This window comes from Octopus sinensis, linkage group LG16 (genome assembly GCF_006345805.1).
Source record: "Octopus sinensis linkage group LG16, ASM634580v1, whole genome shotgun sequence".
Classification (NCBI taxonomy): domain Eukaryota; kingdom Metazoa; phylum Mollusca; class Cephalopoda; order Octopoda; family Octopodidae; genus Octopus; species Octopus sinensis.
In genome coordinates this window covers 56,236,130-56,257,486 of record NC_043012.1, presented here as the reverse complement: position 1 = coordinate 56,257,486, position 21,357 = coordinate 56,236,130, and the positions used below count along the sequence as shown (strand labels likewise).

Sequence of the window (21,357 nt, the reverse complement as noted above, 5' to 3'; positions counted from 1 at the left end):
GGGTTTACATTTAAATCTATATATAAGAAGTTTGCATGTACATACATGTATGTATGTATAGCTTTTCATTGAAATAGTAATGATTGTACACATACAAAGACATACATACATACACACACATACATATATAAATACTGCTTCCTGTTAGCCGAGTGTTTGTCATTGAATAACTATATATAATTAACACTTTAGTACTTAAACCGGCCATATCCGGCCAAAATATTTAATCTGTTTTATGTTCAAACTGACCAGATCCAGGCCCTCACATCTACCCTACAATGTTATTCTACATTAAGTAATTACACCATCAAGATCTTGAAGATATGAGATAATGCATGATTAATTCAAATCAATGTTAATCAATAAGCATTATATTTGATAGAATAATCTGAACACTAAAGGGTTAAGGTACATAACATGGCTTCACACCCAACCGAGTTTTGTCTATCTTCAATTCAAAGGCACTGAGATCAATCTGGATTCCAACATGAAATGAAAGAATGGATTTGATGACATAGCAGCTGCTCTCAAACAGAAGTGTTTTTATATTCATAAATATTCACACACATGCATACACACAATTTATATTATGTGTACATATACATTTTACAGTTATTTATACATATTAACTTTATATACTCTTTTACTTATTTCAGTCATTTGACTGTGGCCATGCCGAGGCACCGCCTTTAGTCGAACAAATCAACTTATTCTTTGTAAGCCTAGTACTTATTCTATCGGTCTCTTTTGCCGAACTGCTTAGTTACAGGGATGTAAACACACCAGCATCAGTTGTCAAGCAATGTTGGGGGAACAAACACAGACACACACACATATATATATACATATATACGACGGGCTTCTTTCAGTTTCCGTCTACCAAATCCACTCACAAGGCTTTGGTCAGACTGAGGCTATAGTAGAAGACACTTGTCCAAGGTACCACGCAGTGGGACCGAACTTGGAACCATGTGGTTCGCAAGCAAGTTACTTACCACACAGCCACTCCTATGCCTACATATATATATAATATTTATACAAATATAAATCTATGTTTTATAAAAACATTTATATATGTGTGTGTGTGTGCGTGTATGTGTGTGTGTGTATATAAATACATACGTACATCTTATATCTAATCCATATATTTAATAAGCATGTATTTCATCTATTTTCCTATGTTTGTTTACATTGGATGGGTTTTCTTCAGTACAGTGTTTCACCACTTGCTATCGGCTTTCACCTCTCATGTCATCCTTCTCCAAATATTTCTTCCACTTGGATTGCATTACCCAATTATTATCCTCCATATTCATCACATGGCTCCATTAGCTAAGTCTTCTCTCTCACATATTTGATTCCTCTAATAACCAGCCCTCTCCAGCTCTAAAAATGCTAGGTATGTTCTTTAAGGCCTTGCTTACATGTCTCACTAGGAAGAGAGCATCGGAGCTACATCATCTTGGCATTAAACCCAAACTGTCATCTAAGTTAATTTTCATTCTAAATAGTTGTGCTATGATGCTTTCTGTTACTTTCATAACTTGGTCTGGCAGTTTGTTACTTCTGAAGTTTGCTATGTATATTTTGTGCATGGCTGTGTGGTTAAGAAGTTCACTCTCAAACCATATAGTTACTGGTTCATTCCCACTGTGTGGCATCTTGGCTAAGTGGCTTCTAACATAGTCTTGAGCTGACCAAAGCTTTATGAGTGGATTTGGTAGATGGAAGCTGAAAGAATCCCATTGTATACATACATATACAGACACATATATGCATACAAACACGTGTCTGTATGTGTGTATCATTGCATTGATTGAACTATCAGATGTTGTTACACATTACTGGTGGCAAGGCACTTCCATGCCTTGTAGCTTTCAAATGATGTCACCTTGCTGGCTAGGTGAGCAGGCCAAATATGTATACATGTGTGAGCATATGTGTGTGTGTGTGTGTGTGTGTCTAAGCCTCAACATTGCTTAATAGTTGTAAACAAGTGTCAGTCATAGAAGCAATTTCCTTTGTTTCCAATCTTCTGTGAAAAACAATCTTCTGACCAGAGGGAAATATTACCTTATTTGGCATTGAGAGGATTTGTGACAGGAAAGGCATCGGGTTGTAGAAAAGCTGCTTCAATAAACGTCTGAGCCATTTAAGCATGATAAAGTGGATACTGAAATGATGATAAACACCCCATTGCACGGCTTCTTAGATTCTATCCAACAAATGTCTCCTGTAATAGTCTCAGATTGCCTAATGTCTTGTGAGTGAAACTAGTACAAAATATATATATATATATATATATATATATGTAGGTCCCGGGTTGAGTCGGGGTTAACCACAGTAAATAAGGTACTCAATACATAGCAGAGTAAATTAATTTATTTTATAGAAGGAGCTTCTACAGGACTAGAACTGTTTCATTCAAATGAAATCACCAGGAAGCTTTGTGTCAAAGCTTCCTGATGATTTCATTTGAATGAAACAGTTCTAGTCCTGTAGAAGCTCCTTCTATAAAATAAATATATATATATATATATATATGTAATAGGTGCAGGCGTGGCTGTGTGGTAAGAAGCTTGCTTCATAACCACATGGTTCTGGGTTCAGTTCCACAGTGAGGCATCCTGGGCACGTGTCTTCTACTATAGCCTCGGGCTGACCAAAGCCTTGTGAGTAGATTTGGTAAACGGAAACCGAAATATACATATATGTATATATTTGTGTTTCTGTTTGTGTTTGTCCCTCCTCCATTGCTTGACAACTGAACTTGGAGTATTTATACCCCCGTAACTTAGCGGTTCAGCAGAAGAGACCATTAGAATAAGTGCCAGGCTTACAAAGAATAAGTCCAGGGGTTGATTTCTTCAATTAAAAGGCGGTGTTCTAGCATGGCCACAGTCAAAATGACTGTAAAAGCATAAAAGTGCGTGTGTGTGTATGCATATATATATATATATATATATAGGGAGAGTTTACGAAAAAAAACAGAAGACGAAGACAGGTGGTGTAGAAAACAAACAGATGTATTAGTATAACACTCAGGAATAGAAAAAGTCTTTTACGTTTCGAGCCTACGCTCTTCTACAGAAAGGGACACAGAAAAAACAAGAAGAGAAAAAAAATGTGTGTAATGGCTAACGATCTATCATGGCGTCATATATATATATATATATATGTGTGTGTGTGTGTGTAAAAGGCACCTGTGATGATGGCATGTAAAAGGCACCCACTACATTCTTGGAATGGTTGGCATTAGGAAGGGCGTCCAGCCATAGAAACCAAGCGAAAATCAGACTGGAACCTGGTGCAGTTCTCTGGCTTACCAGTTCCAGTCAAACTGTCTAACCATGATGATGTGTGTGTTTGTGTAAGTGTGTGTGTGTGTGCATGAATTTTTACATCCCACCTGTCTTTGTAGGACATCACTGAAGCAAAATGGTAATGCTGTGTTTACATCCCATATAAACAATACATCCTGTGGTTCTGGCAACAGGAAGAGGATCTCAGTGGCCATAGAATACAGCCTCAATAAGTCTTTAACCAATCTAAGCCAGCATGGTAAAGTGGATGTAAACCAAATGAAGGTACAAATATACATAAGTGAGTTATATGCTATAAATCTGGTACTGGTATCTAGACATTTTCAAATGTGTTGACAGCATATCTTCTAATATCCACCCAACTCCCACACCTTCTATTCTTATCTTTTACTTGTTTCACTCATTAGATTATGGTCTTGCTGGGGCACTGCTTAGAAGTGTTTAGTCAAATCAGTCAATCCCAGTACTTATTTTTAAGTTGGTAGTAATTCTATCATTCACATTTGCTGAACCACTAAGTTACAGGGACCTAAACATACCAACATAGGTTGTCAAACAACAGAGGGGAGGGACAACAGCATGCACACACAAACACAGGGCTTCCATACAGTTTCTGCCAACTGAATTCACTCACAAATCATGGGTTGGTCTGAAGCTACAATGGAAGACACTTGCTCCAAGTGTCACACTGTGAGACTGAACCTGAAACCATGCGGTTTCAAAATGAGCGTCTTAACCACACTAAAAGAAACAAATTGGTTTCATAAACTGATGCTAACAATAGGTTACTTACGGAGCCTGCGTTCGTGTTGTGTATTCTTTGAATTCGCTGTCATGAATTGTGAAATATGGTCGGTAGTCTAAACAGTAACGTAAAGGAGATATCAAACTAGAAAAGACAGAATCAACTTGGCAGTGTTTATGATAAAACGGGACATTCAATTTCAATGGAATAATCATCACAAGAAAATTCAACAATGGAAAAACAATAAATGAAAAAATAAAATAAAAGAATAATCCAAGAACAAAAGAGATTACTAACTTGACTAATGCTTGTACTGTATTGGATGTGACTGTGGGTGATGCTGCCATTACTGCTATCGGCTGAAGAGCAACAAAAATATGAATGAAAATAAGGAATAGAGACACAGTAACGGCACATTCATTCATTATAACAAGAATCTATAAACCCATCAATAATCTGTGTGTATGTGTGTGTGGTACAGTTTCTCAATGACACAGAGATCAGGTATGTATGTGTGTGTGTGCATTGGACAATTTCTCAATGACACATACCAGCATCGCCCTACTGGCACCTGTGCCGGTGGCATGTGTAAAAGATTCGAGCGAGGTCGTTGCCAGTACCGCCTGACTGGCCCCGTGCCGGTGGCACATAAAAGCACCCACTACACTCTCGGAGTGGTTGGCATTAGGAAAGGCATCCAGCTGTAGAAACTCTGCTAGATCAAGATTGAAGCCTGGTGCAGCCATCTGGTTCGCCAGCTCTCAGTAATTCGCCCAACCCATGCTAGCATGGAAAGCGGACGTTAAATGATGATGATGTTGACATAGGTCAGATGTGAGTGGTTAGAGCTTCACCAATTCAATGCAAACTGGTAACTCATGTCCTTCACTTCTGACCCATCAGAGACAACTATGCAAATGACCGAATCCTCTCAGGCATGTCTTTCCATATCAAAGATTCACTCCAAGTTCAAATTCTGCCAAGGTCAATTTTGCCTTTCATCCAGATCTCAAATGAAACACTTCATTTGGTCTTTCCTCCACAGGACTAAATTTCCTTCCCTGTACTTTCTTTTCCTGAAAATATTGGTTTAAAATTTTGGCAGAAGGCCAGCAATTTCAGGGGCGAGGATAAGTGAATTACATTGATCCCAGTTCTTAACTGGTACTTATTTTAGCAACCCTGAAAGGATGAAAGGCTAAGTTGATCTCAGTGAAATTTGAACTCAGAACACAAAGACAGATGAAATGCTGCCAAGCATTTTGCCTGGTGTGCTAATGATTCTGCCAGCTCACTGCCTAGTTTTTCCTGCAAATATTGATCCACAAATGTTGAGGATGAACATCAATCAACTGCATAGATTTCACAAATCTAGGAGAGACTGAAAATATCGTGGACACTGCCCCTTCTTTATGTCTGACTGACTAAGAAAACAAATAAAATAAATGAAAAGGTAAAAAGAAATATGCCATACCTCTCCTATGATCACAAGCTCCCATAACATTTGTACATGTGCTAAAATGGGTTGGAAAGCACTGGAAAATTCAAGAGAAAAGAAACACTTCAAAAACAGTTCTTATATTTGGGGAGAGAAACAAATAATTTAATGATATTAACCCCACAATGCCTAAATTAAAATATGGATAAAAAACATTACAGGCAAGTCGATAACATGAAAGAAAAGAATATTTACAACCACCAGATATTTAATTACAATTATTTACATGCAATTATGTTGTTGAAATGCAAAGAATCCTTACACTTGTCTAAACTTAAATATAGTTTTTGTACTTTTCTTAAAAAAAATAATTTATGTTTGAAGCATCAAGAATTATTGATTTCAAATTCACCACAAGGCCAGCAATTTTGTGAGAGGAGATAAGTTGATTCCATCAACCCCAGTCTTAAACTGGTACTTATTTCATTGACCCTGAAAGAATGACAGTAAAGTCGACCTTGGTGGAATTTGAACCCAGAACATAGAGATGGATGAAATGCTACTAAGTATTTTGTCTGGTATGGTAATGATTCTGCCAGCCTGTCGCCTTAACATCAAGAATTATTAACAAAAGGTGTTATAGGGTTAAGTATTTTTATTTTCATTAGTCTTGTTTAACTATTTCATTACCATTAAGTCTTGCTTAAAAGCTGTATATCTTATTCTGGAAGTAGCTTGGCTTTGATATCAGAACAGCTCCTGGGAATAGCTTGGCTATAATATTTAAGTAGCTTCTGAGAGTAGCTTGACTATAATTACTCTCTGAGAGTATAACAAGCTGTCATTCGTGAGCAAGTACAGCTTGAAAGCATGTAACATGCTTTTGCTAATTATAACTGCAAACAAGAATAGACACCTTCTCAGCCTCTTCACTCTTGACCAGTGGCATAGCTAAGGTAAACCGCACCCCCTACAAAATCCACGATATAATATAGTACTTCTTTGTTACAAGTAATTAATGTTTTAAAACAATGTTTTAGGAATAAATACTTTACCAGGGTTCATTTTACCTGCCAGTTCGGTATGGCCTGTAATTCAAAATATATTTTTTGAATGTTTACTTTTACGAAACTGCCTTATTCTAACCGTTTAATGTACCAGCTTCCCTGATTGAAACATTGAAAAACCGAATGTGTGAAATGAGATGTAATAAAAAAACCCCCAAAAAACAATTGTTTTAAGTCTCATCTTTCTTGCTTTTGATGACGCACCCCACTTCATTCGGCACCCACCTTCAATTGGTGTCCGGGGTATGTGGATCACCCAGGATGTGAAGAAAGAGGGCATCACCAGTACCTAGCTCGTACTTATGAAGTGCCTTGCTCAAAGACACAATGTACCAGCTAGACCAGGGATTGAACCCAAAACCTTATGATCATGAGCTGACCACCCCAGCCACTAGGCCACACACCATCACTATCTGAGAGTGCACAGGAAGATACACCGGAGTGATTTACAGTTATTTTCAAGGGTACTGGAAATTGGATTTGCATGGTAACCTTGCTACTGGTGGCTGCACAAAAATGCACTCAGTACATGCTGTAAAGTGGTTGGCATTAGGAAGGGTGTACAGCAGTAAAAACCATGCCAAAACAGACACTGGAGCACAATGCAGTCCTTGGCCCCATCAAATCTTGTCAAAATGTTCAACCCAGGCCAGCATGGAACGTGGGTGTTAAATGATGATTATGATGAGGATGATGACATTTCAAACTACTGTGCCATGACACAAAAGTGTGCTGCAGACAGTCCAGGTATGTTATGAGTTTTTCAGGTGAGATGGAAAATGCCAAGATATTTAGAAAACTTCAGAGTTTTTAATCTACAACACAAGTATATGAGTATTACATTGTGACAGAGTGCAATGTGTGCACCTGTCTCTGTGTTAAAAACTTCCTTTTTTTTATAAAATAATACAAGGCCTTTTGTCCACTGCTCTATTTAATTTCACCAATGAGACACTATACTGCTTTCTATGATGATGATACATATACCATAAAATTTCAGTTTGAATGAAAACTATTCAAACAGCACGAGGAGGAATACAGTTCTACCTGAAGAGAGATGATGTTGCTTCTGTAGTATCCACATTTAATATTCAGTTCTAATTTGAAAGATGTTACCCTTTTGCAAAGTAATTGCCTGGATATTATAGAAATTAATATATATATATATATATAATATATATATATATATATATATATATTGTAAAAACACTTGCCCATGATATAGAACACTGGAATTGAACTTGCAACCATGTGGTTAGAAGAGAACTTCAGAACCACACAGCTATGCTTATAGGTTACTTGAGAATACAAACTTCAACCCATTGGGCTGAAATAAGTTAAGGTAATTTTTACTTACCTAAAAATATCAGCTTCATGTAGTGTTGGTAGGATTGTGTGTGCTGGTAGAGTAGGCTACGGAAAAGAAGAGAATTTACATGAAAGTTAATATCAATGTTTTTTTTTGTTTTTTACATTGACTTAAGGCTTGATATTTCTAGGGGAGGGAGTTAACTTATTCAAACTCAGTTCATAACAAGTATGAATTTTTCTGACCAACACAAGTGGTCAGAAAAATATAATTTTTACCAAAAGTGTAATCAGATACAGGTATAGAAAGATATAAGCTGACTGTAAGTCATTATATAATCCCAATTCATCACCTAAAAAATTTCAGTAGCACGAAGTATTAAAGGATTTTATTTTTTTAATTTCTTTACTGTCCACAAGGGCTACACACAGAGGGGACAAACAAAGATAGACAAATGGATTAAGTCAATTATATCGACCCCCACCTGTGTGTAAATGATCCTTTTTTAATTGACTCCGAAAGAATGAAAGGCAAAGTCAACCTCAGAGGAATTTGAACTCAGAACGTAGCGGCAGATAAAATACCGCTAAGCATTTCGCCCAGCGTGCTAATGTTTCTGCCAGCTCGCCACCTTAAGATATTTTTTGTTAACAAGCAAACTGGCAGAATTGTTAGAGCATTTAAAATATTCATCCCAACTCATTAAATTCTAAAATCAAATTCTGCCATTGTTTTGTGTTCAAACTGACCAGATTTCACACCTACCCAACAATGTTATTCTAAAAATATACAATCACATAATTGAAATCTTAAAACTACAAGATAATACATTATTAATTAAAAACAATGTTAATAAATAAGCATTACATTTGACAGTAATCTGAATGTTAAAGGGTTAAAATAGTATTATCCAATGTGTCCTTCCTTTTTAATATGGTGGTATTGGAGTTGAGGGAGATTAGGCAGCATTTTTCTAACTGGTTGAGCCATCACTGAGAGGCTCCTCCATTGGAAATGTTTGTATTAGGAGACTGATCCTCAAAACATTTTCAAGATGCTTTAGTCAGAAATATAAACCCTTTTGTTACCATATTTCTAATGAAATACATTGCCTTTCAAAGAAATGAAGAATTTTGTAAAATAACTTTGCCATTGTTAAGCTGGTGTTTGGAATTTAAATTAGCATGAAATCTTGATGAGAGATTTTAATCTAGATGATTTTCAAACTCGAAGTTTGTATTAAAAAATCAGGTGAAGCTTTGGGTAGGTTGGAGTCAAAGGGGTGAAAGTGATTTCCAATATTGAAAGGAGAAAGTTCATGCGCATCAAAACAGACAGCAAATTTGAAAGATATTCATGAATGAAATAATGATGGATAGATTCATACCATTAGAGGTACTCTTGGCTGGTTAATGATTCCTACAAGTTTATCCGACCGACATGGTACTCTCAGCTAAAAATATATGAGAGGAGATGGGTTAATATTTGCTATGTCAAATACAGGAATTGTAGGTATTTCAATCTGAGGAAATAATTTGTATTTGATTAAAAAGAGAAACAATACTATCGCATACATGTATGTGTGTGTGTGTGAATTGCCTGCAAGAAAAAAGATGGGGAGGAGGAGAGGATGACTTCTTTTGGCTATACTCAAGATTATTTCCAAGGGACTGAATAATGTAGAACTGGTTACAGTGATGATGATGATGAAGCCAAAAGACCAAAGAAGCTGTAGTACTCAATAACAAAGAGACAGAATAACCTACAAGAGATGAAAGTTGACAGTCACATGATGTACAATACAATATAAAATTGAGACAACAACTAAAAAAAAACAAAAATTTCTTTACAGCAGACAGCTGCTCTATCATAATAATGATAGTGTAGCATAAATAAAACCAAGGGTTCAGAGACAGAAAGGTAAAGAATTTTTTTTTTTTTCAAAAATTGTAACAACAAAACTAAAAATTTGAAAAAACAAGACTTGTTTTCTTAGACTCAAGCTCTTGCCCTCCATCACTTGTTAGATAAGTAAGTTGATGAGATTAAAGGATTAAATTATTGTTTAACATTCTTTATACTAACATGCCTGAAGCAGTTCCTGGTTCTATGATAAAATCGTTCCATTTTAAATTTAAATCTTCCATCATAGTTTTATGTGAAAACATAGTTACATTATGTTTTAAAAGCCAGTTTAACAATGAGAAAACTAATTTAATTTATTAAATACTTTCAGTTGTAATATGGTTACAAAAGTGTGAAAATAATGTTTTTCTATGTATAAAAAACGAAGACTTTATTTTAGAAAAGAACCCCATAGTCTTCTGAAATGATTTGAAAAGTATAGCTAGCACTTATTTTATGTACCCTGGTGGGTCAAAATGAAATACTATGAGACATTTAAACTGATGCTATAGCCAACATTTTTGGCCTAGTCACCGCCCTAAAAATACAGAAATATTGCAGACAGATCAGATGAATAAGTGTTCCATACAACTAAATGCCAGAAATGGAATAGTAGGCCAACGCTAATGTAATTATCAGGAATTTAGGAAAACTGATAACACTAGAGAGGAGAATAAGAAAAATAATGAGTGTGTTTTGTTTACTTTTTTTTCACGAATGCATCATCATACAGAAGCAGATAGAGGAAGGCTAAACTGTATGGTGGTCAGAGAATGGCTGAGATATTTCTGTTTACAGAAAACTATAATATTAACTAAGTGGGCGGATGAAAATGCTTAACGTAAATATAAATGAGGGAGACTAATTGGAAGATGTAATACTGTTAAAGATGATATATTACGTCTAGAAGATGGGTTAGTACAATCACAGCTGGCATGTATCTTCAGAATCAGGGTTCACCAGAGGCACATCAACAACAAATATTCATAGGTAATGAAGGAGCCACTAGTCAGTTGCTTGATTTGCAAGAAATAGTAACTAAATCTCCCTCTCAAACCATACCCCATCATCATGCTGTTATGAAAAATGGAATGTAAATAACTCCTCAGCCACAAAAAGGCATTTAAGGGTTTGTGTTTAGTTCTGGTTTTATAGTGTTAAGCTGTTCAGTCAGGGCTAACCTGGGGTTAAACAAGGAGAACTAAAATGAAAGGCAATTAATATCAATAATCAGTTTTTAAAAACTGCTGCTGTCACTGTCATCATCATTATCATCACCACCATCATTTAAAATTCATTTTCCATACTGACACGGGCTGGGCAGTTTGATCAGAACTGGCAAGCCAGAGAGCTGCACCAGGCTCCAATTGCCATGGTTTCTATGGCTGGATGCCCTTCCTAATGCCAAACACTTTACAGTATGTACTGAGTACTTTCATTGTAATAATGGCACAGGTGCTTTTTACATGGTACACGTATGGGTGCTCATTACATGGCACCAGCACAGGTGCTTTTTATGCGGTGCTCTGTCTATTCTCAGTTTTAATTTAAAGCTACACCGAAGTAGATAAAAGAAAGGTTGGATAGCTCAGTATAAAGAATAAATATATAATTTCAGCAGAAGTGAGCTGATGGAAATACCTAAAGTATATACAAATGAGGGAGTTCATTGGAAGAGTTAAAGATAAACTATATAAACTAAAGGAAAGGTAGTACAATGACTACTGGCAGGTCTCTTCTGAATCAGGGTTGACCTGGGGCTCAACCATAACAAATAAATATTCAAAGGTAATGAGGGAGCCTCTAGTCAGTTACTTGATTTGCAAGAAATAGCAACTTAATCACTCTCAAAACACATACCGCCTTCTTAAAAATAGAGGGACACGGTTAATGTCTGGAAAAAAGAAAGAAAGAAAAAAAAAGAGATATGGTGACTGATACACTCCAAAAATTAATTCTCAGAACAGCTGTTTCTCCATTCTGCCCCTTCTAATGCTACTATTGTGAATAAATAAATAAATATTACATTTGACAGAATAATTTGAAGGCGAAAGGGTTAAGTCCCACAGTGAGGTGGTGAATGAGACACAAAAAGAAAATCTGTCGTTTCCATTACCATCAGATATGCTAGGTGAGCAGATCTATAATAATAGATTCTCCAGCTATAATAATCCTGTTTTTAAGACAGTAAAATGTATGAGTTGAAGATTCAATTGCTATTTTTTTTACCAGGTCAAGCAAAGTATATAATCTTCATTGTTTCAGTAAGTTAGTACTAGACTTATTCGTATCCCTCTGGAGAAGATAACAACCCAATCGATTTATTGTAGATAACATTCCTGGATGATGTGATGCCCATTCCAGAAAGGCATATTAAGGCTTATTGTTACACCAGTGGCTGTCAACTAGAGTCCACATGACCCTTGGGGATCCATATAAGATTTGCTGTTAAAATTTATGTGCAATAAGTTGGTTATATGTCCAGAATAAACAAAATATTTTAACAATTATTTTCATACAATTCCTAATGATATTTAATTATAAAAATATAATAGGATTAAAAAATTTGAACAGGTCTGAGGGCCCAGTAGAATAAAATAGGAATCAAAGGGTTCCATAGGCAATAAATGATTGAGAACCATTGTTGAACACTAAAGTGTTCTTGTTTAGAAATATTGGCTAAAACTAAGCTTCTGTTCTGGTTAGGTTGGCAGTCAAGTATACTGGAAAACCTGCTGGTAGTACAAAATTTGGGAGAGATGGGAAAATGACACACATTCCATAAACAGTGATAAAAGAAAAATGGTAATGTTGTAATAACCTGTGATATGTCTGCCAACACAAAGAATTATTGATGCCACAGAGACTCTCGATCACAAGGACCAGTCCTTGTGTTGTAGTGGTTAGTGTACCTCAAAACTCCTCGAGAGCTATGCCAGCACAGTGCAAGCTCTCTGGGTAAGGCCTGCTATACTGGACAGATCAAAGTATAGAGGCCAGGCTAATAGAGACTGCCTCTTCCTAAGGTAAAAAATAGGTTTGTTTAGGGCCAACTATTCCTACCTAGATAAAAAAAAAAAAGTGTAGTTACTGAAGCATTGATGACAATTCAAAACCAAGTAGAGGAAGGCCTTCCCTTAGGGTCCAGAGTCAAGAACTGTGGAAACAAATTGCTGGTGGCTTATGCTCCATAGGAAAAGAAGGGCTTAACTCTTTTGGATACCAACCCTCTTGAGAGGTTCTATGACAAATTTTACTATTTTAAAGTGGTCTAAATTATAATCTTCCATGAAAATTTTATACTAATTTGTTCTGGACCTCAGCTTAATAATGAGAAGATTATTTTACTAAATTTTTTAGTATTATAAAAATTAATTGAAACAAAAGCAGCATATGTTGACAGAAATATGGTAAGAAAAGGGTTAAGTATGAAACAGAGAAATGCATAATGGTTTTAATCAGCTAAAACTAGCAGCCAAATTTCTCTCAAATTATGAATTATTGTATTAAAAATAAGGTAAGTATATGTTGGCTTATGTAGTCCCTAGATGTAGTGCCTGAAAATAAAATGGGATGGCTAAGGTTGGAGTGTCTGTTATCCAAGAGCTACTAATTCAGAGATCAACTTGGATTGAACAAGAACAACAAAATATTAACCAATAGATATTACAAAGGTGAGGATTAAAACCATTTCATTAAACAGGAGACTCACTTTTATTTACAATGGATTAACTCTTTTGCTACAGATTTATGTATTTTAATTGCTGTTTAAGATAACTGAACATTTGGGAGGATTTAGCATAAATAACTTCCCCATTATAAAGTTAGTGTTAAAAATGGTTCTTCAAGAAATTTATGATGGAGGTTTTAGCAGTAAATCTGAAAACGGACAGTTTTGTATCACAGAATCGGATGCTATCACTGATGAGGAAGAGGCTAAAAAGAAACAACTAGAGCAGAGAGCAACAAAGACCTGAAGAACTGAAAGTGTTCCAGTCTGTGGTTGATAAAATAGTCTATGCACACACACACAAAACCAATCATTATACATGTCCAAACCCATTTTTTTCTAGACACCTCACAATCTCAACTCTTTCAATGACTCATCTGTTCTAATGTTGCAGTTGTAGATCTTTAACCCTGTGTCTACCCAGATTCAGCAGACCTATGACCAAAAGCATTCCAGCCATGACCACCCTGTCTTTTTAGGAGTACCTAGGACTACATCATCTAATGTGCCGTTTTCATATTTAAGATAGTACAGGAAGATTTGAAGGAAATTTGGCTGCTATTTTGAGTGACCATGTAGAGACTCCCAGCAGTCTCACTCAATGAGTCTCTTCAAATTATAACCACAGGACAAGCTGAACTCAGTATTGCAATCCAATAACAGTAAATTGATGTTACCATGTGATACCTATTGACAGTTAAGTGGACAGGGCAGGCAGGGCAGGGCAGGCAGGGCAGGGCAGGCCCATCTGAGATTTTTGTTTTAATTAGGCTATAGGTACATACAAAGCATTGGTGATTGGTTTCAGCTTGCTGAAGATTCAAACCCTAAACTATATACATATAGGTATACACACCGATAACCACATTAAGTAACAAAGTTTACCAGACTCACAGGCAACAGAAAGGCTTCTGCGAGAAGCTATTACTGTTACCAGCAATATCATCACTAATGAAATAGGTGAAGTGGTTTGCACCAGGGATTGAAACTGGGTCAAGTAGTGAATTAGCCGGCACTATTAGTACTTGTCATAGCAGAGCATTTAGTCGGTAGATCTGGTGGAGCATTAAACAGGTACATCATCATCATCATCATCATCGTTTAACGTCCGTTTTCTGTGCTAGCGTGATCACATTAACATTCTGAGTTCCAACCCCAACCAGGGTCAAAATATTATTTTCATCCTATTACTAGTCATTTACTGGTTAAATCAAACATATCCTTCATCCAAAATATTTGCTCTGGCGCAACAGAGCTTATGTTACTGATATGATGTGCAGTATACACGTCTGGTGTAAGATGGTATTATGCAAATAAATAGTTGGTTGTGGTTACCTAAAGATTACCTGTTACAGAAATATATGTTAACACAGAATGCACACTATACTACTCAAACGTAGGTATTCACTGTTAAGCCAACATGCATCGAAGTAACACGGTAAACCAACATCATCATCATCATTTAACGTCCGCTTTCCATGCTAGCATGGGTTGGACGGTTCAACTGGGGTCTGGGGAGCCCGAAGGCTGCACCAGGCCAGTCAGATCTGGCAGTGTTTCTACAGCTGGATGCCCTTCCTAATGCCAACCACTCCATGGCTGAACTAATACTGTTGTTCAGTTCTTATTTACTGTAATAGGTTAATCCATCTTCAGTCAAATGGGGATGTTCAGGATTTTCCAATAACAGTTACAAATTTTAATAACACTTGTCACTAGTATTCTCATTCAGACGTACCAGACTAAACAGCAACCAGTATTTAGTTAGACCTCTCTATGTTGTGGAAGAGCATAGCTGTGAGGAAGTGCATGGCTAAGTGGTTAGGGTGCTGGACTCATGATTGTAAGATTGTGGTTTCGATTCCCTGACTGGGCAATACATTGTGTTATTGAATAAAACCGTTTCACATTGCACTAGTACACTCAGCTGGCAAAGGTGAATAATCCTGCAACGGACCGGCGTCCCAGTCAGGGAAGAATATATATGTTAGACAAAATGGGAAACTGGCCCTATGCTCCTTGCAGAGTAATTTGGACTAACTATGTTGTGAGTTCAAATCCTGCCATTGTTGACTTCACTTTTTATCTCTGCAGAGTAGTCATTGTTTATTTCATGATCAGACGTCATGAGGCAAGCCACATTGTCAAAGGCATTTGAGAAGTGACTGTTCCCTTTTCTTCTCAGAAACAATGTACCTGAGAATACATTTTTCACTGTGTACTCGTTTTAAAAATATGGCTGAGTGTGATATGTAAGAGTTCTCTAACTGTTATTTCTAATATGTAGAGCAACTATGTAGAAGTTACCTTGTTGCTTCAAGCCCAGAGGGGTACCTCTCTCCTTTAAATTAGTGCAAGTCAGACTAAGAACAGGGTGGAAAAAGTTCAAAGAGCTATTAACTCTGAAAAAGGATTCTCTCACTCAGTGAATTGCAGATTGTATGATATTTGTGTGAAGTGTGATATTGACTGAAGGGGAAACAGGGGTAGCGAATGTAGAAAATGTGTGAAAGTGGGAAAAAAAATGAGGTGAGCATACTCTGCTAGGTGTGTACAGGAACGACAGAGCACAAAATGAGCTGAGGGGAAAACTGGGTTTAAGAGGAATTAGAGCTGGAATGAAGATGTAACATACATAGAGACATGTATAGAGGGTATAACAGGTAGGTAAAGAAGTATCAAGAGATCTAAGTGGAAGGACTCCGTGAAAAAGGAAGACTGAGGAAATGTGAAAAGAACTGGTGAAAACTGATCTCAGGAGATTGAATCTCACAAAAGAGAGATCAAAAGACCAAGAAGCTTGCTTCCCAAATGCATGGTTCAAGGTTCAGTCCTACTGTGTGACACCTTGGGTAAGTTGTCTTCTACTACAGCCTCAGGCCAAACAAAATCTTGTGAATGGATTTAGCAGACTGAAACTGAAAGAAGCCCATCGTATATATGCGTGTGTTTTTGTGTCTGTGTTTGTCCCCACCACCACCACCACCACCACCACCACTTGAGAACTGGTGTAGGAGTGTTTACGTCCCTGTAACTTAGTGGTTCACTAAGAGAGACCAATAGAATAAGTACCAGGCTTTCAGAAAATATAAAAATGGTATTGGGGTTGATTTGTTTGTCCAAAGTTCTTCAAGACAGTACCCTAGCATGGATGCAGTCTAATGACTGAAATAAGTAACAGATGAAAGATGCAATACTGGAGAAGACTCATCCAACCCATGCAAACGTGGGTTGGATAGGTGATGTATGATGATGGTGATGAGGATAATTCTACAAGTAACTGTTAAAAAGAAAATCTGTTGGCACATCAAAAAGACACAGGTATTCCAATTATTCTTACCTGCAATACATTTTAGGGAAGGTTTTGTAATTTAAATGTCAGAGCAGAATTATCATAAAAGAACGATGTACATTTGTATATTTCAGAAGGTCTCAAGGGATATTTGGCATGTATGTGCAATATCTGAAGAATATCCTTACCTGTAAGATAGTTCCAAATATTGGTAAGTTTAATGTTTCACCAGGTGTCGGCGAAGGCCATTGATCTATATCATGACAAGCTAAAATGAAGATAAAAGAATTTCATTGCATACTATATTTCAAAAATGTCAGAAGTAAGAAAAAGAAAAAGAAAAAAGTAACCTTTTATGGAACAACTGCAAACATTTTAAAAGCCATTTTTTCCTGTCAAATTTGGTGAGGTTTAATCTTATAGACCCTATGACTGCGTAGTTGTACAAATACCAGTTCCTTTTTGATGTAGTGTTTCACATTTCACAGCTAGATACCCTCTTATTGCTTACACATTTTAGTCATGTCTTACAACACAAAGCGATATGATGTAACCATTTATGATTATAATTTAATTAATTTTTTTTAATAAACTAGGAATGAATGAAGAATACAAATCTATATATTGAATATAACTATTGATTACGAGATTGTTTAAAACAATGCTGGCACTGTTGCTACACATATAAGACATCCTTGACGGCATCTAGAAAGAAAGTCATGCAGCAGATCGACAATACACCCACCCAATGAACTACATTTTTGTGGTGACCTCTCTAAATATCATCACCATCATCATTATTCTAATATCAACTTGTCCATGCTTGCATGGGTTGGGTGGAATTTATTGAGGAAAATTTTCTAGGGCTGGATGCCCTTTCTGTCTGTTGCTAAGCCCTCACCTGTTTCCATGTAAGGTTAATATTTCTCTATGTCCAGACACGTTTCCATGGAAGACTAGAACTGAAGGACATCACTTGTGATGATGGTAATACTCATTGAAACTATCATGCAATGTCAAGACAAGGAGACACAAACACACATCTATAAATAGTGACACGAAGGGCAGCTAGCCATAGAAAACCTGCCTCAAGAAATTCTGTATGACCCATGAAAGCATGGAGAAAGTGGATGTTAAATGGTGATTATACATGTATGTAAAAGGGCACCTGTGCTGGTGACACATAAATGACACCCTGTACACTCTGTAGAGTGGTTGGCATTAGGAAGGGCATCCAGCCATAGAAACCAAACTAAAATGGACATCAGGTGCCTGATGCAGCTCCCTGGCTTACCAGCTCTTATCAAACTGTTTAACCTGTACCAGCATGGAAAATGTATGTTAAATGATATATATATATATATATATATATATATTATATATATATATATTCTTTTACATGTTTCAGTCATTTGACTGTGGACATGCTGGAGCACCACCTCAAAGGGTTTTAGTCGAAGAAATTGACCCCAGTACTTATTCTTTGTAAGCTTAGAATTTATTCCATCAGTCTCTTTGGCTGAATTACTAAGTTATGGGGATATAAAGACACCAATATCAGTTGTCAAGCAATGGTGGGAGGGAGGTACAAACAGACACAAAGACATACACACGTATATATATATATCTATATAAATAAATGACAGGCTTCTTTCAGTTTCTTTCTACCAAATTCACTCACAAGGCTTTGGTCGGTTCCATTGTATGGCACCCTGCCCAAGGTGTCATACAACGGGACTGAACCTAGAACCATGTGGTTGGAAAGCAAGCTCTCTCTCTCTCTCTCTCTCCACATATATATATATATATATAAACATACACACCACACACACAGAGGATCCTTTCAGCCTGGGGCTAAAATAGAATATACTCGCCTGAACTCAAAACCACGTGGTTGGGAAGCTATTTAATCACAAGGGCCACAACAAAACAGCGCTAGTGTTCACCTTCAATAGTTTCAATATAAAAACTACTAACTTAAGGGTGTTGGCAGAATGGTTACAGACAAAATGCTTTGCAATATTTAGAAAATTAACTCAAGATAGTGGAGTGGCAGAAACAGTTTCATTATATAATTTATGGTATTTTGCAACATTCCTGCCCTATGTTATGAGTTCAAACCTTGCTATGGTCAACGTCACTTTTCGCCTTTGCAGGTGGAATGTGATAAAATATTGGGTTGTCCGGAAAGTTCATGCCGATTTATAGTAGCTTACCTTTCGACTTATTTTAGAACATGGTTGAGTCCATAAAATAGGATTTCCACTTATTCAGGTCTCTGCAGAATAGTCTTAATGGTAAAAATTTCAATTCCTTGGATGATGTAAAAAGATACCTTGATGAATTCTTTGCCATGAAAGCACCTCAATTCTGGGAAGAGGGTATTTTCAAGTTAAAGGAAAGATGGAGATGCATTGTGCCACAAAATGTTTCCTATTTGGATTAAAAATGTAATGGCAAGTATTTATTGACCTTTTTCTTTCCTTTAAAAATTGGCACAAACTTTCCGGACAACCCAATAATACCAAATGAGTAATGGGTCAATAAAGGGATTGATAAAACTGACTTTCACTTCTCTAACTGAATTTTTATCGTTGTGCTAACAATAGAAATTGATCTAGAAACTAACTAAAAAATCTATTGAAACTAAATGAAGTAGCAGCTATCAGTAAAACTATTTAGGAAACAAATTTGCTGAATGCAATTCAAAATAAAATTAAAAAGACAGAAATAAAATTCCAGTGCAGAAGAGAGACATTTCACCAAGAAGTAATCTTTTTGATACGAGTAGATTAGAAATTTATAAAGTGATTTCTTTTTAATTAAAGTCCGCTCTTGATGGTTCTACACTGACACGTTAGAAATCATTCCTCCCACAATGACTTTAATTCTACAGACAAGATTAATCCACTATAATCCCTGCACCTAATGGCTTTAAAATATATCCCCCAACTACACCCCCACCCCATCCTAAAAAACAAAAAAAAAATCCATCAGAAAATTTTCTTTTATGGAAAAAAAATAGTAGTAAGCTTCATTATCTTTTCTTTTTTTTTTTCTTTTATAGCTAAGGAACTTTTAGGTAAATTGGTATGAGTGGCAGGCTGATTTTGATCTTGTTCTCTTAAATCTGAGGATATATTTTTGAAATGAGAGAAAAACTCAGGGAAGAGTTTAAATTAATCAATCATCATGAGTGTGCGTGTGCATCGTTTGTGTGTGAGAGGGTGAGCTGGCAGAATTGTTAGCATGTCAGAGAAAATGTTGTGACATTCCAGTTCTTTATGTTTTTCTGTTCAAATACTCAAATACCACTGAGGGCAACTTTGCTTTTCATCCCTCCAGGGTCGATAAAAAGTACCAGTCAAGTACTGGGGTTGATGTAATCAACTCGCCCCCTCCACTCCAAATTGTTGGCCGTAAACTCTACATTGGACCAGTGTCCCATTCAGGAGGATTGTTATGGCCTTGGTCAGGTAAATGCCATGGAAGCCAGGAAACTGGCCATATAAGTTCTAAGGCTCAAGTAAAGCATATTATGTATTGAAATATCAGATTTAATTCCTACAGCTTAGTTCTTCAACTGTGACAGAAAAACCTTAACAACAGACATGACATTAGTTACAACTCCATCTCCACCCACTGAAATTCTAACATTACATCTGAATTCTTTAGCTCTTCAATCTTGTTGAGGACATGACAGTCTCTAGTGCTAGTACCACAATAAATGCATCCAGTACTGTGTAAAGTGTTTGATGTTAGACACGGCAACCAGCTACAGAAACCACATCTAAATAAAACACGAGTGAGATTTGGCCCTGAACAAGCCTATGAAGCCAGAAAATCCAAATAAGAGCTGACTCATATATCAAGACGATCCATCCAATCCATGCCAGAATGGAAAGCAAGATAAAAAAATGATAAAGGTAAATAATGATGAAACTTCAACTCCAGACACTGCATTTGCTACAAAGAAACTCTGACTTTAGATATTCAATAACATTAGTCCAATCATACAACTCAAGGTGTATTGTGGGATAGATACACTGAAGACCCAAATGACTGAAACGAGTAAAAGAGTATATTTGATAGAAAAATCTGAATGCTAAATGGTTAAAGGAAATCCACTCCCCCACCCAAGAAAGATGTAAACTGTAAATGCTAAAAATTTTCAAATCAAATTTAGGGGTTTCTTTAATTATTTTCAATAATGAAATTAACGATTGTAATTATTGGAAGTGGATGAGTAATTAATTACTTACCTGCTTCAACACTCGGTTCACCGTTATCAAAATATTCTGGAGCAATAATGCGAACTAATTGAGAAAAAAGGTTTGGGAATGGAAGTTTGGAGATTAGCACCACAGACTGGAAAATAGAAAAACAAACAAGGATAAACTGATTATATTGAAGATAAGGATGTTGTACACACACACACAAATATGTATACACATACAAACAACTAGACATGAATATAACATACAAGTGTACACACAAACACAATACGCTCTCTTTCTCTTTCTCTCATATATATATAATTATATATAT

General features: G+C 36.4%; 1 protein-coding gene across 4 annotated transcripts in view; it reads right to left on the bottom strand.

The window, feature by feature from the left end:
• The window catches only part of LOC115220367 (protein DENND6A-like), a 127,627-nt gene that overhangs the window by 21,880 nt on the left and 84,390 nt on the right, over positions 1-21,357 (bottom strand). For 3 of the 4 annotated variants that reach the window (XM_036510156.1, XM_029790481.2, XM_029790482.2), the window contains exons 6-12: positions 21,072-21,177; positions 16,998-17,077; positions 9,270-9,335; positions 7,931-7,986; positions 5,543-5,603; positions 4,366-4,427; positions 4,117-4,212 (exon numbers count right to left, since the gene is read on the bottom strand). In XM_036510156.1, the coding sequence (XP_036366049.1) occupies positions 4,117-4,212; positions 4,366-4,427; positions 5,543-5,603; positions 7,931-7,986; positions 9,270-9,335; positions 16,998-17,077; positions 21,072-21,177 (527 nt within the window). The remainder of the gene's footprint in view (positions 1-4,116; positions 4,213-4,365; positions 4,428-5,542; positions 5,604-7,930; positions 7,987-9,269; positions 9,336-16,997; positions 17,078-21,071; positions 21,178-21,357) is intronic. The other variant, XM_036510157.1, reaches the window with a different exon arrangement.